General features: G+C 52.6%; 1 protein-coding gene across 2 annotated transcripts in view; it reads left to right on the forward strand.

Annotated features, from left to right (window-relative positions):
• The first annotated feature begins 1,700 nt into the window (after positions 1-1,700).
• The window catches only part of NEURL1B (neuralized E3 ubiquitin protein ligase 1B), a 42,126-nt gene continuing 19,290 nt past the window's right edge, over positions 1,701-24,536 (forward strand). Inside the window, exons 1-2 of one of the 2 annotated variants that reach the window (XM_055079752.1) lie at positions 1,701-1,766; positions 19,988-20,533. In XM_055079752.1, the coding sequence (XP_054935727.1) occupies positions 1,736-1,766; positions 19,988-20,533 (577 nt within the window). In that variant the 5' untranslated portion in view covers positions 1,701-1,735. Of the gene's footprint in view, positions 1,767-14,583; positions 14,630-19,987; positions 20,534-24,536 lie in introns of those variants that run through there. The other variant, XM_055079754.1, reaches the window with a different exon arrangement.

Genomic DNA, 24,536 nt, shown 5'->3' on the forward strand with positions numbered 1-24,536 from the left:
CTGCTTTATATGAGTAAAACTTCCTAGACTCCTTTTATAATAATACTGACCTCTATATGCATCCCAAACTCACATGGATTGAGGGAATATGGAACTAATGTACCTTTCCCAAACAGGACTTTGTGTTTAAAAAATAAGTGACTGAGAGAGTACCCGTAATATGAGAAATTAGTGACTCAAACACAAGCCAACCTTATGTTCAGAGATATATGTTAAATCAGGGTGTGGTGGGGAATAGAGAAGGCTTCCCAGAGGCGGAGGCTTTGAGCTGACCTTGAAGGACAAGAACCCTTTTGGGATGGGTCAGGCACTCGAGGCAGAAGGCACCAGAGAAACTGAGCTGCGGGGGCTGGGGGCGGGCGGGGGCTTGTTCTCCCGGATACCCATCTTTCAATCACATATCTCCAGGCCAGCTTTGCCCCTTACTGGGAAATTTGGAGCACCTGTTTTCCACTCTCTGAGCCTCAATCTGCCTATCTGTGAAGTGGGGGTAATAACACATTTCATAAGGTCATAAAGGATACAAGAGCATGGAAAGTAAAGCCGGAAATAAAAAAACTGGTTTGGAATTGGGTCTTCTTGGGCAAGTCATTTCACCTCCTAAGCCTCAGTGTTCTGATCTGAAAAATGGAGCGCAATGAAGGCAGGGGTTAGCAGACTTCATGCCTCACTGAGTGTGGTCTGGGTTCCTGCACGGGAGAGGTACTGAGATCTGTGGGGTGAATGAATGAATAAGGAATGCCGGTTTCTTCCTCTGCCAGAGACACTGTCCCCAGCTCTTCCCATGCCGATTCTTTGCTGTGCATCAGATGGAGCTGACACGCCCCCAGGTTCTCCCTGAGCCCCGCAGAGTCACCCCATCAGTCTTATTTTATTTTCTTCCTGGCTTTGATCATTATATTATGTGATCTTAATTGCTTGATATTTGTCTTCACCACTAGACTAGCATGGCTTGTCTGTATCTACAGTGCCCGGGCACAGCCTGTGGCACATAGGATGTGCTCAATAAATATTTTAATGAATGAGCGAGTGAGTGAATTAATGAATATAGGTTCCCTCCTCCCAACCTTTGGACACTGCCTAGGTTTCTCCTACTTGTAGGCACGAGATCCCACCCCAAACCATCACCCTGGTTGAACTGTTTTCAAGCCCTTTACACTGTCCGAGGTGACCTTGTGTTTCTGTCCCGGACCTCCTCATCCCCCACCCCTACCCCCGCACCTTCAACACCCCGCGTAGAAGCTCCGCAGGGCGAGGGCTTAGCCCCCTGTGGCCCAGCGCCTGGCACACAGTGGGCCTTCTTAAAGTGCTGCAATTAATGACAGAAAGGCCAGCAGGCTAACGAGCCTGGCACCCTGAGGGCACCCAGCTGCCCAGCGCGCCTTCCTGCCCCGGGCGCGGGAACCGCGAGGGCGGGAGGCTCGGCCGTTCCCCTCCCGCCTCCCGGTGCAAACTTTCAAAAGATGCTGCGGCCTCGGCCCCGCCCCTCTCCGCGTGGTTGGAGGCGGCGGGAGGCGGGGGCGGAGCCGGCAGGCCCCGGCCGGTGGCTCCGCCTCCTCCTCCCGCCGCTGCTTCCCTCACCGCACCCGCCCCAGCTGCAGCCCGCCGGCTCGCCAGTGCAGCCGCGATGCCCCGGAGCCCGAGCCCGACACCGGCCCGGGTCCCCGGCCCACCGCGTATTTAGCCTCCGTGCGTCCCGAGCGCGCCACCGCCAACGCCGCGCCCCGACGCAGCTATGGGCAACACTGTGCACAGGACGCTGCCAGGTACGCCGGGGAGCCCCTCCCGGGAGGCGGGCGCTGGGGTTCTTCTCTCCTCGGGGGACCCTCTGGGTGACTTCCGGAGAGCCACCTCACCTACCCTTGGAGCCCTCGGCGGGCGCGGCGGGCTGGAATCGCCGGTGCTTCCCGACTCCCGGCTCAGCGCACGCGGAGCGGCTGAGCTTTGCGCTCTGGGAGGGCGGGTACCGCGTCCTGGTTACCTTGGGGACCCCGGTGCTCTTTCTCCCGGCTTTGGCCAGATGCGCGAAGGGGCCGTTGGGGCGATGCTGCGCGACCCCTTGCCTTTGTTCCAGCCCAAGGGCGCTGAGGAAGGAGCCCGGGGCGCTCCGGGGTGGTGAATGGAACCAGGCTCCGCAGGGCTTCCGACGGCCAAAACCCACCCGTTGTGCCGAGACTGCAGCGGCTGAGAGTGGGGCGGGGGGGTGCTCGCAGAGGTACCTCAGTTACCAGCCGCTCAGCGCCCCCGCGGTACATGCTGCCTTGGTTTGGCCACGTTCCCACGCGCACCCTGGCTGCGCCCCCCTCTGGTGTCGGCTCAGCTGGGAGCTCTCTAGCCCCTTACAGTCGCCGCTTTCGAGCGCATCGCCCCCTAGTTAACACCGCCCCAGAATTTCCGGAGCCAGAGTAAGGGGATCCAGAGCTGGGAGGAGGTGGGGGTGTGAAGACAGAGGAGGCCTTGCTAGAAAATACCTGATAATTGTGGGAATAGATCAGTGCTGCTCAAAGGCTTGGAGGCTCAGTGTCTGGCAGTTTGCATACCCCAGCGCGGTATGCAAAGAAGCTTCACGGTAAAGGTGTGTATTCCAATTTTATAATGAAGAAATTGAATTTCAGTGGAGGCGAAATGACACACCCAAGGCCATGTTGCTAGTGGGGAGGGGGTCTGGATTGGGACCCATGTCTGTCTGCCCACCCTCCTCCCTGCCAAGTCTTTAGAATAAATCTTTATTTTGCCTTAAGGCTGGGCATTTGTAGCATCCTTTAGGCAGAAGGTGAGAGACACATATGTGAGGTTTTAGGAGGAGAGGGAGGTATAACCTCCTCTATGCTCTAACAGTCCCATATAGCTCTCTCCTTCATAATTATATATAAAAAAATAATTATTTCTTCCCCTGGAAGGGATTGAAATGGATGGTGCTGAGCCCCACATTCCCAAGGCCCGCTTATAGGAGAGGAGCCCCTCCTTCTACTTTATAAGCCTCTGGGCAGCTTTCAGGCCACTGCACACAGAATTTACCAAATCCTCTGAGAGGTGAAGTCACCAGCAGAACATCACCAGTTAATCAGTGGCAGAGGTGGGATTCGAATCCAGGTCCTCTTACCTGAGAGTGGCCACGCCTCCTATGGCCAGGGCTATTGATGGGATGGGGATGGGGATGGGGAGAACCCGCCACCCAGTCTGGAGGTGTCCAGGGATATTGGCAAATAGAGCAGCAGATGTCCTCCCAGCCACAAAGACATGAGCCCCTTTGTGGGATTTCTTAATTAAGAAATGTTAATGCTGTTCTAGTAGAAAAGTCATTCTGCCACCTGTGGGTCAGCCTTGGGGTAGATGAAGGGACAGAGGCACGCCAGGAGGGCTAAATATAGCTGGATATTTATGTAGTCTCCATCCCACTCGGCCCTCTCTCTGTGGACAGGGCCACCCCGGGCTGGGAGCCTGGGGTTAAGGTCGGTTACTCACAGCAGTAGCTAATCGTGGAAAATTCAAACTCCACTGGTGCTAAAGCTTGCATTGAGTTTGAGGAAGGAGATGGAACTGGCATTCCTGTGCCACATCAGGCTGTAGGTGCCAAAAACACGAAGAAACATTTATTGTTTTCTGACCCACCCGTAATTAGTTTCTCACACACATTGTGCTGTTTTTTGCACCTCTGTGCTCAGTATGTGATGCTCCCCACACCTGGAATATCCTTTCACTGTCTAGTCCATCTTTCAAAACCCAGCTCAGTTGTCACCTCCTCCAGGAAGCTTTCCCTGACCACCCACACCTTTGCTCTGCCACCTAAATACCTTCTTGTCTCTGCTTGTTCATCTGACCACTTTGCATTGTCATCACCCGTCTCTACTACTCGCCTTGGGGCTGCCTGAGGACACAGCCCACGTCTTGTCATCTTGTATCCCTGATTGCCCAGCCCAGAGCCTGGTGCCTGGCGGGAGCCCAAAATCTGGCAGTGGAGCTCACATGTTGCCTGCATCTTAGGCTGAAAGAACACTTGGCTCAGTGTTGCCCTGTAGAAATCCTTGTGCTTTCGTTCTCAGGAAAAGGACACATGCGTGGGGTTCCTTCTACGGGACTTGAAATAGAGAGCTGGCATTTGCCGAGCACCTGGATTCCATGCCAGGCTTCCTGCATATGTGGCTTCATTTACATGCCAAGCATGCTTCTCCTTAAGGCTTCCGCACTTGCCCATCCCTCTGCCTGGAACATCCTTACCCCAGCTCTCCGCGTGGTTTCCCCCTGCTTCCTTTAGGTCTCTGCTCCACGTGGCTCCTGCCGTTGCCCCTGCCCCCAGCGTCTCCCACTCCCTCTCCCCTGCTTGGTGTTTTTTCTTAGCATGGCTCACCATGTGCCACACTGTACGTGTAGTTAGCTGTTTATTGTCTGTCTCCCCAGGGAGGATTTTGCCTGTTTTATTCACTGTGGTATATTCAGCATCTGGAGCAGTGGCTGGGACATAGTAGATGTTCAGTAAATATTTGCTGAATGAATGAATTTAGTTCTTGCAACAGCCCTGCAAGGTAGGGATTATCATCTCCATTTTACAGATAAGGAAACCAAGCCTCAGAGAGGTAAAATGACTCATCCCATTTCACATGGGTCATCCAGTTGGCAGAACCAGGATTGAATCCAGGTTTATTTAGCTCCAAAGTCCTTCAGTCTTCCCCTGACATCCATGGTTCAGATGCCATTTATTGGGTGCCCCAGAGTACACCTGGCATGCTATTGTATACAATAAGGAAATGTCCCCCAAAAGGAATGTCTTTTATGATCGATTGACTGGAGGCCCCTTGGTGGCCCTCACAAAGGGCATCAGCAATTCAGATCAATGCCCTGTAAACAAGTGTGCAGGGGTCAGCATGGGAATTCGCATTTGCTATGCTCTTACTGTGTGCATTACCCATTCCCTTTCTAGTTGCAGTTCAGACCTGCAAAATAAGGTACAATTCTCCTCCATTTTACAGATGAGGAGACTGAGGCACAGAGAGGTTGAGACACCTGCCCCAACTCACACAGTAAGGCAGTGGTAAAGCTGGGCTTAGCAGACCCAGGTCTGTCTTGTTCATAATACTATATGGTCCTTTTTTCTGCATTCCTTTAGCCTTAATCTGGGTTTTGCAAAGCAAAAAAAGAAAAGTGTAAACATGCTTGGGGTGCGGGGGAGAGGAGGGCACAATTCCAGCAGGGAGGGGGGATGGGGAGGAGGAACTTTCCCCCTTCTCCCACCAGCACGTTTCAATCCCTTCCCTCCACACGCCTCTGGGGCTCACCCGTAGTTCTGGTTGGAGAAGAGGCTGAATTCAAACTGTCGGTTGGGTTTAATCATTAAGTCGGTCCATGCTTGACCAAGTCAATGGCCCTTTCTAGTGTTAGTTCAGTGAGTGGTATCCTGGAGCTCTGGAGTGAGGGAAGCGTGTTGACCCTGCTCTGCCAAGCCCTGAGTCAAGGGCTTTACCCACATTACCTATTTCAGATCCTCAAAACAACGCGTTAGAGGGGCTATATTTATCCCCATCTTACAGGGAGGCAGATGGAGGCTTGGAGAGGTAAAGGACAAAGGCTCACCGGTATAAGGGGGAGAACCAATCTTCCTAACCTAGATGGTCAGTCTGCAAATGCTACGTCCAGACCGGAAGCACCTGCTCCTACTGGGCCACTCAGATGCCTTCCCTGTAGAGCCTTTTTCTTTATTTGACCTGAATACAGAACTGTGTGGCTACTGGGCCTACATGGGTCAGATCTGCTGCCCTCTGGCAGTGGGCGGTAATGCTCTGAGGGCCCGGCAGCCACTCTTTTCCCTGGATCTGGACTGTCTCAGCTCTAGGGAGGACAGCAGCCTTTGTCACTCTCACAGCCATCACGGCGGCTGCATGGACGACCCAACCAGTGACATTCCCCTCTCTCTGCACCGCTCTTCCTCCTTTACCTAGTCACAACGTAAAGTTAGGTTGGGCTTGCCCGCCTTATCTGGCCCCATCTGCCTCTCTCCCACCGGGTCATGAAGGATCACTTTTATAGCCTCCCAGGTGAGCAAGAGGCCTGAGCCTGAGCCTCTCAAAGTGATCGTGGTTCGTCCAACAGCCCTGAAACCTACCAGGCTGTCAACACATGGTCAGGGGCCCTGACTAGTCAAGGTTCCTTGGTGAGGGCCTTCGAGGATTCTGGGGGCTGGGGTGGGCGTTGGGGGAAAGGGTGGAGCAGTCTTATCCATCAGTGGAAGTGAGGACGAGGAATGGGTCTGTCCAGTGTATAGGAAACACGGAGAAGTTGCCTGTGGAGAATCTGGAGCCAGAGGAACTAGGGCCTGCCTCTGTTTTTACCCTCTTCCTGATCCCCCCTCTTCTCCCTTCCCTCTCTCTCTCCCCAGACATGAAAGGGGGGTAGGGAGGGCTTCCTGGGGGAGGCGACATCTGAAGGAAAGTCCAACTGAATGTCTGCCTCCCCCATTCGAATGTCATCTTTTTCTGCCTCCTTTTAGGGTCTTCTGTAGCTCTGTTGCACCAAAGCCATCCTGATCTCCGCTTAAGTGCCGTGCGCCCAGGCTGGGTGAACCTGGGGTGTGCCCTGCTCTGCATTTTCCTGACTGTGCACCTTCGTTCACTTAGCTGACATCTGTTGGGCATGTGTCGTGTGCCAGCCCTGGGGTTCAGCCCTGAATGGGATGGACAGCCACAGGCGGGCCCCATGGAGCTGGCCACTGGTGGGAGAGGGATAGAATGCTCTAGTAGAGCAGGTCACGTGACTGGTTATATCACTGCAGAGCATAAGATGCTGCTACCCTGTGCCTCAAAGAAGGAGGGGCTGATGCCCAACACCCTGAGCAAGGCCTGGCCTTGTTGTCTGTCTACTGTGGGTCGTGCATGACCACCTTTTAAAAAAAATCCTAATGACATAGAATAGGATAAAAAATAAAATATCGAGTGCAGGGCTTCCCTGGTGGCGCAGTGGTTGAGAGTCCGCCTGCCGATGCAGGGGACACGGGTTCGTGCCCCGGTCTGGGAAGATCCCACATGCCGCGGGGCGGCTGGGCCCGTGAGAAAAAAAAAAAAAAAATATCGAGTGCATTCACGTAGGAAGAGTATTTTTGCCTCAGAAACTTTGGCTTCAGTTGTGCATGTGTGCGTGCACCTGTGCGTGTTGCGTGTCACAATGTCATATGCATTTCTCTCCGTGGGTCACAGTGGTTAAGGGCTATGGTGAGCCCACTCACTGGTCTACAGCAGCAGGAGGTCTGGTGTCCGGGTCTAGACATGCATCTTGGAGTCAGGCTACCTGGGTTCAAATCTCAGTGCGGCCATTTCCCAGTGGAGTGATGTTGGGCAAGGACTCCCCTCTCTGTGCCTCAGTTTCCTCCCTGCAAGTGGGGAGGATGCGTAGCTACCTCTCAGTTGGTGGGAGTGAACGTTAAGCGGAACAGAGCGGGCAGAGGCTTTAGCACAATGCCCAGGGCAGTCGCTATCATGGTTATTGTTGCCACCATGGACAGGAGAGGCCTCAGGCCTACCCCTGGGGTCTCTAGGCGGGGCTGGCTGACCAGTGCCCTTCACTTCCTGCCTTGAAAGTTCTGCCCCAGGTGACCACGAGCCCCGAGCTGAGGGGCTGGATTGGGAGGCGTCCCTTTCATTGCACTGACAGCAGTTCCAAAGGGTTCCTTGAGCCCTGTCCAAGACACCTCATTTCTGAGGAGAAGAATCTGCCTGGCAGGTTGCATTTTGCAGTTTGCATTGGCTCACCAAACTTCCAGGTCTAGTGGGAGAGACTAACAAGGACAGGGCAGTTTGGTAAGTGGGGGAGGGGAAGCCCAGGGGGCTCTGAGAGCCTAGAGGAGGATGCAGGGAAGGCTTCCTGGAGGAGATGCTGTCCAGCTGAGACCGGAAAGCAGAGAAGTTAGCCACAAGGGAATGGGAAAGGCTGTTCAAGGCAGAGGGTTAGACGTGCAAAGGCCTGAGGGGAGGGAGAACGGGGCATGTGAAGGGGGAGCTGCAGACTTCGGGGGTCCCAGTGCAAGTGGGGGTGGCAATATGAGGTCAGAGCTGTGGGTAGAGGTCAGGTCAGAGGAAGAGGGGTTTCTTGCAGGCCGGCCTGCAGTCAGAAGACTTAGCTTTCTCAGATGCCACACTCCCCGCCAGGATGATGTGCTGTGTTTTCTGGGCTGGGCCGCAAAGGCTGCTCAGAACAGGCTGTTTAATCTTCCCCATGGACAAGAAGAGTCAGCTCTGTCCTCTTTTGGACCAAAGGGCTTTCTGTACTTGGTAGTGCTCTATAAGGGCTTAAAATAGAAGCCCAGAAGCCAGGTGTGTGGTGAGAGCTTAAAGCAGAGAGGGAAGAGGAAGGGGCCCAGCGTGCGGTAGGTTGTAAGCGCCCACCTGGGGGGTGTAGCCGAGTGGTCAGAGCTGCAGCACGCCCGCCCCATGCCAGGCCCTTTTTCTATTTCATCCCCTTTAAACCATCAGGACGAGCCCTCCAGAAGTAGTCTCCCACTTCACAGATGAGGAAACTGAGCTCGGAAGGATCATGAGACCTGCCTTGGGTCAGGCAGCTAGGAAGTGGCAGAACAGAATTTGATCCCGAGCCTGCCTGACCCCAAAGCCCCTTCCCCCACCACTATGGGGCGCTACCCCCTGGGGCTTCTTGGGGCTGCTGCCCCTTGGCCTCATCCTGAGCTCCTGAGTCCCCCCTCCCCACAAGCTGTCCTTCCTGCAGGCACACCTTCTTACCTTCTTTGTCCTGGGAAGGTGAATCGCCTCTGTCCCCAGCAGCCAGAATGAAGCTGCCCATAGAAAAGGTCCATCCACCAACCCCGCTCACCTCACCCCAGGCCTTGGAGACTCTAACTAAAAAGGTGGAGGTGGCCTCTGGGAATCCTGCCCTGGAGGAGAAGGTGTGAACTGGAGCTCTGCACCCCTTCCTCCTGCCTGACTAGGGCTCAGGCTCCTGATGTGTCTGCCTGGTAAAAGCTGGCCCGTGCTCGGCCATCCCCACCCCCCCATTGGCAGGTGTCACCATGCACCCACATCCTTTCCCCTGAGCCCAGCTGCTACTCAGAGCTCCAGGCAGCCCCTACCAGTCGGTCAGCAAGGGCCTGGGGCCAGGGTGAGCGCCCTTTGTCGCCCTGCACCCAGGCTTTCCGGCAGGCCAGGAGCATCCTGTCCCCCTGGTGTGCTGTCATTATTAACAGAGTTGGTAATGGCACAGGCTGGGGGCCTCCATCCCTGGGTCTGAGTCTTGGCTCTGCCCCTTATTATTCAGACGAACGACTTGACCTCTCTAAGCTTTGATTCCCTTTTCTGCAGAAAGGAGATAATGATGTTACGTCTCAGGCCTGCAAAGCCTCTGACAGATAGTGAGTGCTCACAGGGGGCACCTGTTATGATTATGTATTCACGAGACAAACAAGCCCCCGCTCCCTGCTGGGCCTGGTGCTCCCAAGGGAGACAGACACAAAAGAATAATAATAACCACTAGCTTGTATCACTCAGCCAGGCTGTGCCAGACACTGTTCTCAGCAGGTACCTGCATTTAGTCCTCAGGACAAGCCCTGTGAGAGAGCTACTATTTTTAGTCCCATATAACTATTGAGAGAACAGAGAGGGAAAGTAGCTTGCCTAAGGGCACACAGCTTGGGTAGTCCAACATAATTCCCACTAGAAGGAAGCAATGTTGATGTGGGATGGATGACTGTCAGGTCGAGACAGAGGGTCAGGTGGGGGGTATTTCACATTTGCCCTGGAAGCCTTCATAGTATTGAGCAGAAACTTGTGAGCATTTAGATTTGTCTGGCAGATTTCTTTTCAGTTGCTCACCTACTTCTGAGGTTGTTTATCTCACATCCCACCTTTAGGCATGGCAGGGTAGGGCCACTCTCCCGGTGGCTTATGGGGACCCCAGCTGATATTCCCAAAGTCTGATGTGTAGATCTCCAGCCCCCTTTCAAGGCAGGCCAGGGGAAGACTGATGTCCTGAGAGTTTTCTGGAGAGCAAAGCAAGGGCCATGTCAGCCCCAGAGGGGCAAAGTATCCCCAGCAACATAGCCTGGGGACCCTTGGAACCTGAGAGCTGCCTGCAGATCCATGAGGCAGGGGAGCAGACTTGATAGGGAAGGATACTGTGGACCAAACACAGACATGACCAGACGTGTGTGGACATCACATGAGATTTCAGCTCAGTCAAAGGAAGAACCTTCTAACTGTGGAAGCTATCTGGAAGTGGAATGAGGGCAGTGGGGGAGAAAGTACCCTTTGCCAGAGTGGCATTGGTGTTTAGCCCAATTGGGACTTGACATGGACATTGTAGAGGCAACTAGAGCATCAGATGGATCCGGGATGAATTGTCCATTAAGGTGCCTTTTGACCCCGGGGTCTTATAAGAAGTGCTAGCCAGTGCTCATCTGCTGAATGCGTGGAGGGCCCTTGATAATCTCTCACTTTTCTAATCCCCCTGCCAGTTCTGCATGTTGGGAGGCTTGAGCCCCATTTTATAGATCAGGAAACTGAGGCACAGAAAGTTGAAGCCACCTGTCCCCTTCTGGGTCTGTTCCCTCCCCTGTGACCTCCCAGCCTCAGCACTTTTCCACACTTAACAGCAGGAACTTCTGAGCAGCAGCCATTCTTGGATATCAGTGCCAGCTCGCTCTCCTCCCTTCCCCTTCATTCTCCTTATTACCAGGACTCAGGGCAGCTCAGAGCTGGCCTCTTGTCTCACCTCTGGGCAGAGGGGAGAGAGTTCTTTAATGAGTAAACCATCTGGGGATATGGGTGGGGTGGTGGTGTCTGGGGCAGTACTGGCAGTCGGCACAAGGCCCACAGCTATTAACAAGTGGGTTCTGTTTACATCCTCAACATTACACATTGTTTACATCATAATTATATCCCTCAGGCGCGTGTTTTCTTTCCTTTTCCCCAAGGAGATGCCCACCCATCTCATAAATTCTGAGAATGCTCAGAATCACCATGTCCCACCGCCCATTTGGCAGATCAGGACACTGAGGACAAGAGCCTTGCAAAGGGTCACACAGAGATTACAGGTGGGGTCTTTGGCTGGAATCCCAAGAGAGATGGTGGAAAGAGCACCGGTTTTGGAGGTAGTCTCATGTTCAAACCTCAGTTCTTCTATATGTAAGCTAAGTGACCCTGGGCAAGTCACTTCCCCTCTCTGAACCTTCATTTCCCATCCTTAGGATGGGGAGAATGACGGTGACCCCCTCGTGGGATTGTGATGAGGAATAAATAGGAGACTCCATGAGAAGTCTGAGCCAACATAAGATGGGGACTCTGTAAATGGGCATGTCTCACCCTCTTTGCCAGAGGTGACTTTGGATTCCTTGAAGGCAAGGAATCTGTGCTCCTGAAATTGATGACAAGGAGAGGAGCAATAGGACCAAATAGTCCTGCTGGGTCTCACCTCTCAAATCCCTGCAATAGATTCCTACAGTACTCGCTGGCTGGCTAGGGAAGCAATTCCACATAATGGTTAAGTGTGTGCATGGCTTTGGATTCAGGTCTGAGTGAAATCCTGACCCAGCTGTTTGCCTGCACCATGACCTTGGGCCAACCCCTCCTCATCTGGGCCTAATGTCCTCATCAGGGAAATGGGTTCATAAGGATGTAGAGAGGCCCCAGTGAGCCAACAACTCTCAGGTCATCAGAGCTTAGGATGTATGATATGGAGATTCTTATCAGGACTCCTGAGTTTGCATTTCCAACATTCATCCTTTACTTCTTGGGTCAGGGGCAGAAGCCCATGCGGACTTCCTGCAGGCATCCTCAGTCTATACTCACTGGCTCTTGGGAGCCCTCAGGCATTTGGAGAAAGGCCAGTCTGACAGATGAGGGGGAGAGGAAAGAGAAAGCTGGATCTTTGGAGAAGGAAGGAGAGTGGGAGGGGCACCCTTGAGTCACTTCTCTGTGGGCCTCAAAGCCAAACATGGCAGGGAAGGAATCTACTTTAGTTGAGGACCTGCTGTGTGCCAGGCTCTGTTCCTTCCCTGTGGGGATAACTTCTACACTTTGCCCAAAGCACCCATAGCATCTTCTTCCTAGCCTTGGGAGCCAGGCTGGTATGGCTCTAATTCTAACTCCACCACTTCCTGGCTGTGTGGCCTTGGGCAGCTCTCCCAGCCTCTCTGAGCCTCCCTTCCTCACCAGCAGTGGGTCTGGTAGCAGTCACCTCCTTCAGCACTGTCAGGAGGATCACAGGAAGTCTGGTGGGTGGAGGGCCAGCCCCAGGCTCTGGATGGCCCCCTGGGAGGTCTGCCTCTCTGATCATGACCCACCTCCAGTCCCCTTTTAGACCTTGGGGACGTTAGGCTCTGGGGCTCCATCCCCCTGCTATAATCTGCCACCGCTTTCCTTTTTTTAGATGTTGCTTGTTGTTCATCCCAAGTTCTGCCGACCTGTGGCCTTTGAGTTGCTCAAAACAGGGTGATTGATGACATCCACCACCACACCTGCCCCTCTCTGAGACCAAGCCAGGGCCTCACTCCACCTCTGTCCTAGAAGGTGGCTTATGCCTCTTGTACATAGCCTACTTTTTTCCTGTAGGTCAGGGGGTAAGCGAGAGACCTTGGGAGGAATGAGGCATAAAACAGGAAGGATGCAACCTTCAGGGTCAGACAGGACCAGATTCAAAAAACAGGCACTAGCCTCACAGGCTGGGTGGTCTCTGGCCAGGACGTCCGCCTCTCTGGGCCTCAGTTTCTTCACTTGGAAGCCACCTGGCAGGGTGTAGCCATGAGTGAATGGGCCATGTGGTGAGCCCCTGGCACACATTGGGAGTGCCACAGAGGTGGGCTCCCAGCCCTCGGGGCCAGCAAACACCACCCAGCCATGGGGTTTGTGAAGAGCGTTTCCTCAGCTCCAGAGGCGAGAACAGTTGGTGTTCTAGGAGAGTTTCCAGCTGCTTTTGAGCCTGAAAAGCAGAGCCAGTGGACCTATTGTTTCAAAGTTGGGACAGGGGCCCTGCAGGTGCCCATCTAGGGCTGAGGATAGTGAACAGCCAGGCTTCTGGGCACCACCCAGGCTGGGGGAGTGGCTGCCATCGGGGCAAAGAGAAGGAGAAAGCTGGCCTATCAGCTGGCTTAGCGGGCAGCTGCCAGAAGCTGCCTGGAGGAGAAGCAGGTGCCAAGGGACAAGACTGTGCCAGCGGTTGGAAGCTACATTTGAAACCTGGACTGGTTTTCCCACTCCTGCTGTGCCGGATCATTTTGATAGGCAGGGAAGAAAGGAATGGGCAGTTTCTATGGGAAGACCCAGGACTTGAATCTCATTTTTCAGAGAGACGGATCCTCAGAGGCTCTTTCCCTTCTCCAAACCCTTCAGTGGCCCCCAGAGCCTTCATGAGGACCTTAACCTCCTCTGCTAGGCCTTTAAGACCCTTTGTGATGTAGCTCCTGACTCCCTCTCCACCCTCCCCTTTCCCTTCTACACTCTGTTCCCTGCAGTTCCCCAGGTGCGCTCAGCTTGTTCTCACCTCCAGGCCTTTGCCTGTGCTGTTGCCTCTGCCTGAAACACCGTTCCCCATCCTTTATCATGCCCCACCCCCAGCCATTTCTTCCTCAGACTGCAGAGTAGCCCCTCTGAGAAGCATCCCCGTGGCCCCAGCCCTCCGTGCTGACCACCCTGTGCAGTCATGGTGTCTGTGTCCATCCCCCCCGCTGGTCTCTCAGCTCTGGGGTCAGGGACTGTGTGTGACTCGTCAGTGCGTGTGTCCCTGCAGCCAGCGCGGCCCTGGCATGGAGCAGATGCTCCTTAAATGTCAGATGAAGGAGGAAGTGATGTACTTGAAAAAGAATGAGGGCACGTTCCCCCCCACCCTCTGCAGCAGTGGGGTCCTAACCCTGGGAGCCGGCGCTTCTGAAGTTGGAGCTTCCTGGGTCCCTTTATCAAGAAGAAACCTCGACCGAGGGGCCCAGCAGAGGGTCGGAGCCGGCTTGGGAATCCCAACTCTGCTGAACACGCTTGGAGGGGGCGTCCGGATGACCTCACCCCCTGGGAACTCAGTGCATCTGAGCCCACTTGAGCCAAGAGGGCTGCCACTTAGACCTGGAAGGAGAGGGCTTTTCTCCCAACGAGCAGTGTCGCGTGACCTCCGGCCTCCCTCCTGGGCCTCCTTGCAGCTGTTGACAGGAGTGTTGTGCCTTTCTGGCTGCACTGCGCTGACCGGGTTCTGTTTGCAGAGAATAGGAGCGCGGAAGAGCCGGGTGGCGGTTTCTAAGTGTGGGCTGGCCCCTTTCCACCCTGGGTGATGGCCGACCAGGCCTCTGAAACAGAGAACAAAGTCCCGTTAGGCTGGCGTCTGTCCGCTGGGTGCATGTCACTGCCCTTTTTGGCAGAGGTGAAGGAGGCTTGGTTATTTTTTTCTAATCCACTTTCAAACCCACCAATAGAAAAGTTACTTTCTTTTGCCAAAGGAGACTGATATCCCCGCCCTGCTTTGGGTGACGGGAAGCCTTGCCAAATACCAGCCTTGCCTTTTCCTCTCTAAAGCCCGCGCGCGCGCACGCACACACGTGCACCCTGTTGCTTCCTACCTCTGTCACTTGAACCAGAGACTTGTTACTGAAGGTCCACAGTCTGAGGTTGGATGTTGTGCAGGTTCAGAAAGCCCCTGAAGTTGTACATCAAATTGTGTGAGTGGAGTGTGGGTGTGTTTCGGTGGGAGAGGGGCCGGTACAGCTGTCATTGCGCTTAGCAAGGCACACGACCCCCGCCCCCAAAGGCCACAGGCAGCTGCCTTGGAGAGGGGGCAGGGATGGGAGGAAGGGCCCGACCCTGGCCCTCTCCTGCCACTGCCCAGCTTTGCTGCCTTGGTTTCCTCCTCTGGAAAATGAAGGTGGTAATACCTACCCTGCAGGGTTGTAAGAATGTAAACTCAATACACAAAGACCTGTGCCGGCACATAACGAAGGCTCAGTAAAAGGCTAGTTAAATCCTCTGGTGAGAGGGAGGGGGCAGAATAGACTGTCCTCGCAGTTGGCAATTCCCTTTCCTGGTGGAGCGGAATCTGCTGAAAATTTCAGCCAGAATGCCATCTGCTGAATACCAGCAAGCTGGAGGCCGTCATCTCGGCAGCCAGAGAAGCTGGAGCTGTTGCTTCCTGCCATCCTCCTGGCAGTAAATGCCATTTCCTTGGGCTCTTTTTAGATCAAAGGAAAGGCTGGGTTGGGGCGATGAGCGGGCATCATTCAGGGGTGGCACAGTGCACATTTGGGACGCTGCTGGGATGGCTTAAAAATAGGCCTCTGTCCTTGGACACCCAGGGAAAGTGACCCTGGGGTTTTCAAGAGGCCTTTCCTGGCCAAGGTTACCAACCCTCCATGGGAGAAACGTTGCAGGATATATTCCCCTGACACTACAAGTAGCCGTCTTCGACCCAGGAGTAAACCTTTTCTAGGCCAAGAAACTAAATAAGGTAACTAAAGGGGGCGGGGTGGGGGAGAGCCCAGTGTTAAGTGAACACCTACTACGTGCCACACACCGAGTCTGACCAGCTGGCCTCATTCGTCCTCACAGCAATCGTGCAGGGTGGAGATGACTCTTACCAGTTTTCTAGGTCTGGTTGGGGGGCGGGGCAGAGAAGTTAAGCATGTACCTCAAGATCACACAGCTACGAAAGAAACGAAAAAACCAGAATTTAAACCCCCATCTGTCTGACTCGAAGCCTGTGCTCTTTTTAACCGCCTCTCACATTGAGATTTAGAAAATAAAAGTGTGGGAGAGATGCAGTGAGGGGCTTACCCAGGGGTTGGACCTGATGTTCCCTGCAGGGGAGGGAATGAACGTTTAGTGCACATCCATTGTGTGCTGGGACTCCTGCTGGGAGTTTTCTGTCCTCTCATCGCCCCTCCCAGCAGCCTGAGATGAGGCTCTGCATTCACACACTATTCACAGATGATGACTTGTCCAAAGTCCCCTCAGACAAATTAGCAGCAAAGCACGGGCTTGAACCCAGAGCCCGTGAGGGCCGTTCTAAAGCACTGATGTGAGTATATCACGGAGCAGCAGCCCGCAGAGCGGTTCTGATGTCCCCCTGCTTGCCCGAAGGACTAGCCCAAGGCTGGCAGTGGCAACATTTGTTTAGCCAGAACAGAGCTCCCTCCTCCCTAAATACCCACAGCCACTCATCACCCACCCCCCAAAATCTGTACTTGTACCTTTTCGAGTGGGGCATTGCTTCCTTGACTAAACGCTGGGAAGACCCTTCCCTCTTGTCTTGGAGGGGCTGGAGCAGCCTTTGGTTAACCATGAGGGGTGGGCCAGGACTGTCCCCTCCTTCCTACACACAGGAAGAGACTACAGAGGTCTCGCCTCGGTTCCCACCGTATAGAAACTCCTTCCCCCTGCCTTGTTCTTAGAGTCTCTAGACCCAGTTCCTGGCCAGAGAGAGGGAGGCACAGCCGCACGAGGCCAGTGGGGACTCGGCCTTGCATGGGAGGAAAGGGTCTGGTCCCTGGCGTGGGCTGGGGGCCCCTCCCTGGCAGAAGGTGACACCGTCTCACCAGTGACAGGGTGTCCATTTAAATCTGGTCCTGGCACCAGCAGCCAGGAACCTCTGTGCCCATGGACTCAGCCATTTGGGGGAACAGCTGAAGTGATCTCCAGGAGGGGAACGGCAGGGGACATTTTGGCTCTCAGTGGAAGAGTCTGCAGTCGTGAAACAGAACAGTGAATGCTTGGGAGCCATGTGGGAAAAAATGCTTTTTATGTAATGTTGAGTTAGGAAAGAAAAGGCAGGAGGCAAAATTAAATGTGTGCTCTGGTTGCAAGGAAGTTAGAAAAGGTACTCAGTACTACTTAGTGCTTAGTACTTCTGTGCTACTTATGGAGGAAAGTCAGGACGGGAGGAAAGAGCCCTGGTTTGGGGTCAGACAGAGCTGGGTTCATATCTCCTTGTAGCCCCAGGAAGTTTTTTTTCCTGGAAAATGAAGACAATAATCCTGTGGGTGAGGATTTGTATTGAGAATTAACTACAACCTTGTATCAAAAACATCTGGCCCCAGACATGGTGCCTAGTGAGGGCACAGCCAATGGTTCTTCCGTGGATAAGGGCCAGGCAGAGAAGATGAAAAATGCAATGTGAGTTAAGGTGTGAATGTGGGGAGAAGAGGGGAAATTTTCTCCTTCTTCTAAAACTTTCTCTAATATGGCTGTAGTGTTTATTGCTGTAATTTAAATGACAAAGTTCAGGTTTTCCATTGACATCCCTGAACTAGGATGTTCTCCGAGGCCCGTAGGGTCCATGGCCACAGTTTTCTGTTTCATGTAGAAGCTGCTTTCCCTGAGCTGAGCCAAAAGCAGACGCTGGTGTACAAGTTGGAGATTGCTTTTTGTTCTTTCATTTGAAGCATTTTCAATTTGTGTAAATAACACATCCTCTTTGAGACTTTTTCACTCCGGTTTTCTTTATCTCACATCAGGACTGTGGCCTCAGAGGAGGGAAAAGTAGTGTTTATCCCTCATTCCCTGAAGGAAGTTGGATCATATAATCAAAATTAAACAAATATGTAAACTGCGCTGGTTACTTGGCTGCCTTTTATCCTAACATATAGCTGGTTTAGCAGGAAACATCCCCTTGTTGTAACAAAGCAGTATCTCTCCACACCCCAGCATCCATTGAAATCTCCAGGCCACTCTGAAGGAACATCTGCTTAGGATTCCCAAGCCAGTTTTGTAAAGAAAGTCTCTGATTGAGAGGTAAGGTTGGAAAAACAACAGAGATGGGAGCCGAGATAAAAATAATCAAATAAGGGTGGCTTGTGGTCTTTGGTGCTTTTGATCTCTAGTCCTATTTAACGTTTCCTGGAGAGTTTGCCAGCGGCGGGGACCTTGGAGAGAATCCGGCCTGTTAGACACAGGAGGAGACTGCCGCCCAGGGTTGGGTGGCTGGTACAAGGCCACACGTGCCTGGAGAACGCAGGCTCTGCTGTCCTGGGTGGCCTCTCCTGATGGTTTACACCCGGGCAGTATTTCCCCCACTCGTCTGATTTTTGTCCTGCCGGTATTGCCGTCCAGTGGTCCCTTACTCTTATCCTTGTGGTTCCGGAGATGGCCCACAGCCTGGCTCTGTGTCCACCCTCCTCTCTGCCTTAGGGGCCCTCCCTAACAGGCAGTGCCGGCCTGCTCCACTGGAAGCCCCCAGTGGCTCCCTCTCCCCATGCTGTGCACTCTGAGCCTCCCAGGCTGGCGTTCAGGGCCTTCCTGTCTGGTCCCTATGATGCAATGGCACCCTCACCCCTCACCCCTGCAAAGCAGTGGCTGCCCAACCTCAGATACCCTCTGTCACACGTACCGTAGTACTTACCCTCCCCTCCAAGTCCAGCTTCCCCCACCTCTGCCCCTAGTGTTCCCTCTGCCTGGAATGTAGACTCCCTTAAGACCTGGCTCTGTGGACATCACCCCCTGCCCTCCGGCCCCTGGCTGAGTCTGGGGTCTCCTCTGGCCCTAACAGCCCCCCAATGCCAATGCCTAATGTGGTCTCTATTGTTATTATTGGTCCCTAATGTTCATGTCTATTCATCTGTGTGTCTTCTCTTCCACGGAGAGACTCAGATCTCCACAAGGGCAGGATTGTGTCATCACCTGTGCTCCCTCAGTGCTTCACACCAGCAGATGCATCTGCAGAAAAGATGGATGGATGGGTGGATGCATGGATGGATGATGGACAGATGGATATATGGATGAATGGACAGATGGATGGATGGATGGATGGTTGGATGGATGGATAGGTAGAAGGATGTATGGATGGACAGATGGATGGATGGATGGATGGATGGATGGATGGATGGAAGGATGGATGGATGGATGAATAATGGAGTGAGCATTTTGCCTGCTGCCCTCCTCCACCAGTTCAATGCCTAGCAGGCCTGCCTAGGGGTACAAGGAATCAACAGGTGGCCTCTGCATCCCTTTCCTACGTCAGGGGTCTACAGCCCAGCCCTTCTGTCCATCCTGTGTTGATTCCTAAACAGCAGAGAGAATAAGGTAAAATGGCTAAAAAGGCAGGATGGAGGTCACACAAACATGGCTTCAATTGAAGCTCTGCCTTTAGTGAAGCCAGCTGTGTGACTTCAGGCAAATAAATCAACCTCTCTGAAACACCATGTCTTCATCTGCATGAAGGGGTTAATGGTAGTCCTTACCTCATACGGTTATTATAAGGATTAAATGAAGAAATGTATGGTAAGTAACCAGGGATGGAGGAGGAAAGGTGGGAAGGATGTTCCCCCCACCTCCAGACGGGGCCACCTGGGTTTGTGGCCAGGGTCCAGATCCTTTGAAAGGAGACTATCCCAAGATTCTCCAGGTCCTTTGGGGCAAAATTCCCATAGAAATGAGTTATGAAAGGTGTATGTTCTAGAAAAGCCAGCCTTGCTTATAAAGAATGCCTTCTTCTTCTGTGGGTAAAGGGGAAGGGAAGTCAGAATCCTGGCTTGGGTGTCCTGTGGAACCTCAGTATTATGATCATGTTATTAGTTGCTTATTAACCACATGCTCTGTGCCAGGCAGTATTCCAGGAACTTCATCTACATGTTCATTTAGCAGCTGTGTGAGTTAAGCAATGTTCCCATTTTACAGGTAGGGAAACAGGCTAGAGAAGTGATAGGATCTCCTGCATATCACACAGCCAGGAAGTGCCAGAGAGCTGAGATTCCAGGATGCACTGGGGATCCCAAGAGTGCGCCCAAATTGCCTTGCTTTTTAATAAAAATTACACAGAGAAAAGCAACCAAAGACTCCCCACTACTCCCGAAGAATCCAAGGCCGCTGTTAGCTTTAGAGGGACTTTGCAGCCCGGAAGCGGCTTTTGGAGGAAGCCTCTAGATGTGGAGGGATTTGATGGGGATGGAGAAGTCAGTTGACCCCAGCCTGGCTGTTGTGACCAGCTCATTGGTGTTGGCCTGTCTGAGAGTGAAACAGCTCTGAACAGTTTCAGAGGGGCCTAACAGTTTGCGAGGGTGCCTAACCCTCCTGCCTGTCTCTTCCCGCAGACTCGAGCCCGCCCGCGCGCCTCCTGGCCACCCGGCCTTGCTGCGGCCCCGGCCCAGAGCGGCGCCCGGTCCTGGGCGAAGCGCCGCGTTTCCATGCACAGGCCAAGGGCAAGAACGTGAGGCTGGACGGCCACTCGCGCCGGGCCACGCGGCGCAACAGCTTCTGCAACGGGGTCACGTTCACGCAGCGGCCCATCCGGCTATACGAGCAGGTGCGGCTGCGACTGGTGGCCGTGCGCCCGGGCTGGAGCGGGGCGCTGCGCTTCGGCTTCACGGCGCACGACCCGTCGCTCATGAGCGCCCAGGACATCCCCAAGTATGCCTGTCCCGACCTGGTCACGCGGCCCGGCTACTGGGCCAAGGCGCTGCCCGAGAACCTGGCGCTGCGCGACACTGTGCTGGCCTACTGGGCGGACCGCCACGGCCGTGTCTTCTACAGCGTCAACGACGGCGAGCCCGTGCTCTTCCACTGCGGTGTGGCCGTGAGCGGCCCTCTCTGGGCGCTCATCGACGTCTACGGCATCACCGACGAGGTGCAGCTCCTCGGTAGGTCGCGGCTCCCGCTGGCAGGGGGATAGGGCGGCGCCGCCTGGACCAGGCAGCGGCTCCCCGCGCGCAAGAATGTGTGTTTCTGTAACATTCACGAATACCGAGGGCTCGCTTTGCCAGGCGTCTTCTAAGCAGTTGACACATTTCAACTCATTTCTTTCTGGCGAAAACCTACCACCCTCGTTTTACCGATGAGAAAACAGGCACGCAGTGGTTGAATGACTTGCATTGCAAAGCCAGGATTGGAACCCACACGGGTGTGGTCCAGAGTCCATGGTCTGGCCCAGGTTCATTCACTTGCTCCTTCGTTCAGTTCCGTGCTCATTCACTCACTCATTCTTTCATCCATTCCTGTGCTCATTCCTTCACTCCCTTGTTCACTTGCTCGCACACTCATTCATGCAAGTATTTGTTCTTTTGCTCGCTCATTCATTCACTCGTTCATGTATTCACTCACTCACACGTGTTTATTCATTTGCTCATTCATTCACTCACAATCCATTTACTCGTACAGCAGTCAAACATATGACCTAGTCTTCTAGTATTTACACTGCCCAGGCAGTCGGCAATATGTATCGAATCAAGACCCACGGTTAAGGGGCTCAAGGTCCGCTGGGGAAGCAGGAAGGTAAGCGTGGCTCTGGCTGTAACAGAGGAGGTGGTGAGAACTCATGGGGCTACAAGTGCGCTGCTCTTAAGACCTTATTTCTCTCTCTCTTTCTCTTTAAACTTTTTTAAAAATTGAGGTAAAAGTCACATGACACAAAAGTACCATTTTAAAGTGTACAGTTCGGTGGTATTCAGTTGGCAACCATCACCTGTATTTAGTTCCGAGACATTTTCATCACTCCAAAGGGAAATCCATACCCATTGGGCTGTCACTCCCCATCCTTCCCTCCCCCCAGCGCCTGGCAACCATTGACCTGCTTTCTGTTTGCCACCTTAGCTCTTGAAGTCACAGGTTGCACCTGAGCCAACCCAGCCTCCATTGCTGGGGGAGCAAAAGGAGAGCAGGTTTCTCAGGGGACACAGCCCTATATGTCATTTACCTGCAGTGAATGCACAGATCTAAAGTTTGAGTTTTGACAGAATTATACACCTGTCCATAAGCCAAGAAAGTTCCTGCCTGCCCCTTCTGAGGCAGCCTGCCTCTCTCCCGGGGCAGCCACTCTTCCGATTTTTCACTATAGATTACTGTTCCTCTTCTTGAACTTTACATGAATGGAATCATACAGTATATGCATTTGTGTCTGGCTTCTTAATCTCAGCACAAGGTCTTTGAGATTCATCCATGTTGATGGTGTATCAGAAGTTTGTTCCTTTTTTATTGTCCAGTAGTATTCCGTGATATGGATGCACCACAGTTTGTATATCTGAATGTTTGGGCTGTTTCTGGTCTTTCAGCCCTGCATCTTGAGGGAAAACTCTGGCCCCGGGCTCCTTGCCTACCACCACCCACACCACCATTGGGCAGAGAGGGGAGATGTATGCGTTCAGGCTCCCCAACTCTCCAGGAGAAGAAAGGCAGCAGAATTTCTGAGCAGTTAGGAGCAGAGGGTTGGGAGTCACACGGATCTCTACTCCACACCTGGCTCTCCACTTGCCAGCTATGTGGCCTTAGCCGGGTGACCGAACCCTCTCTGTGCCTCAGTTTCTTCATCTGTAAATTGAGTTCATGATAGCACCCACTTCATGGGATTGTTGGGCAGGGGAACATGAGATGGTGTATGAAAGGGATGCAGCACAGCACCTGGCACATAGAAAGCGCTCAAGAAATAACAGCTAAGAAGTAAGAATCTCTGCCCGTTTGCATGGAGGCTGAAGCACATGTCTGAAATCCAGGCTTAGGCAGACCAAATTATGGAGAGCTACCCACCCTCCAAGCTGGGGCCTTACTTGGGCATTTTAACTGTGTTGCCCCACACTCTTTTCCATGGAAGATTTTGGTATTTCACCTCGAGGAAATGGAGGTTTCTAAAACCTCCTCTAGATCTTCTGTCACTCTTTTTGGGAGCTCTTTATTCCTATAGAGCAGGAAAACAATCAGGCCTCATTCACCTGCTCCCTCAGATAGCCCATGTCTCAGGGTAACAGCCGAGAAATCACAGCCACTCCATAATCAGTGCAAGTGGATTAGGATTTTTAAAAAATACAAATTGGAAGCAGCCTCTGATGACTTAATGAGACTGAACAAGCCTGTGAGGAGTCACGGACTCTTGCCCCCGTTCATTTGTTCATTTAACAAGCCTTTATTGAGCCCCTCCAGCATCCCATGCCCTTTGGAGGGAAGGAGAGGGCCCGCTGGAACATCAGTGTCAGGTGGCAGGCATGAGCCTCAGCTTCCTTATCTGCCAGTAATGCCTGCAGTGAGCTGGTTGACAGGGAGCACCTAGCACAGGTGCCATGGGGCGATGTTCACAATTACATGCAGATGGGGAAATGAGATTAGAAGGAATGCTATCGCTCGGTGATGGGATCATAGGTGAATTTCACTTCCTTCTTTATATCTCCATGAGTTATCTTTTTAAAAATATATGTAGAAAACCTTTTATAATCAGAAAGGGCAATAAAGTTATTTTTCTTTCTAAAGGTTATATGAGATAATGGAGAAGTTACTGACATGTGATCAAGGCTCAATAAATGTTTCCTTCCCAGGGAAAGAGGAAATTGACATTGGTTGCATGGGGTAAAGGGGTTATGGGTGTTTTTTTTCTTTTTTTCCCCCCAAGTTATCAACAATGATTTATAATCAGAAAAAAAAAGTTATAATAAAAATAAGAAGAAAGCGAAACAGTCATGATTTTGTACGGTTTGAGCCTGGGTAATAGATACTCTACTGTTGCCGGCACAACATGAGAACCAAAGAAATCCCACCATAAAGGGGGTCCCTCCCTCCCAGTTCCTGGAAGAACTGGGCTTCTGAGGGTGGTGTCCACAGTGCCAAGTGGATAAATAAAAGGCAACTGATGTTAGTGTCATGCAAATTCCTCTGGCCTCCTTTTCCTCACTAGGAACAAGGGGGTAACATAGTTCCCTTAGAGAGTCTCAGCCGTGAAACTCCAGAATAGGGACCCCTCATCCCTCCCTCACCTCTCTCAGACCACACTGGATAGACCCTCAACACCAAGCTAAAGCAGCATCTGGGTAAGGCTGTCAAGTTTACGATGCCCAGTTACATTTGAATTTCAGAAAAATGATGAATAATTTCTTTAGTACAAGTATACCCCATGCAATATTTGTGACATAGTTATAAAAGAATTTGTTTTTTTTTTAATTTTTATTTTATATTGGAGTATAGTTGATTTACAATGTTGTGTTAGTTTCAGGTGTAAGGCAAAGTGATTCATTTATACATATATCCATTCTTTTTCAGATTCCTTCCCCATATAGGTTATTACAGAATATTGGGTAGAGAAGAATTTGTTGTTTATCTGAAATTCAAATGTAACATGGCATCCTATATTTTATCTGGCAACCCTCATCTGGGAAGTGTCCTCCCCATCTGGTGGGACAGGGGTGCACTGTATTTGCCCTGGAACTTGAGCCAAAATTAAGTCTCAGAAACAAAAAGAGATTCGTAGGCCTTGCCTATTTCTCTTACCTGATGAAATTTGTGCTTTCGGCCCAGCATTCCTCCTGCAGGGGGGTCCAGCTGCAGCAGAGAGCACTGCTTCTCTGTGGCCAGACCCTCAGGTGCCCCCTCTTGTGACATTCAGTCTTTCCTCAAGATAGGGCAACTTAGCCCCTTTTAGATAAAGAATCCAGGGCTTGGAGAAGGGAAGTGACTTGCTTGTGAGTGGCAGAGCCAGGATTAGAACCCTTTAGTTCAGTGGTTCTCAGCCTTGGCTGCACATTGAGGTCACCTGGGGGGCTCTGAAAACCCCACTTCCCAGGTTGCACCCAGACCAACCAATTAGATCAGAACCTCAGGGAGGTGGGGGGGAGGTGGGGGGTGGCTCCCAGGCATTCAGATTTTTTTTTTTTTTTTTTTTTTTTTTTT

Source organism: Physeter macrocephalus, chromosome 2 (assembly GCF_002837175.3).
Source record: "Physeter macrocephalus isolate SW-GA chromosome 2, ASM283717v5, whole genome shotgun sequence".
Lineage (NCBI taxonomy): Eukaryota > Metazoa > Chordata > Mammalia > Artiodactyla > Physeteridae > Physeter > Physeter macrocephalus.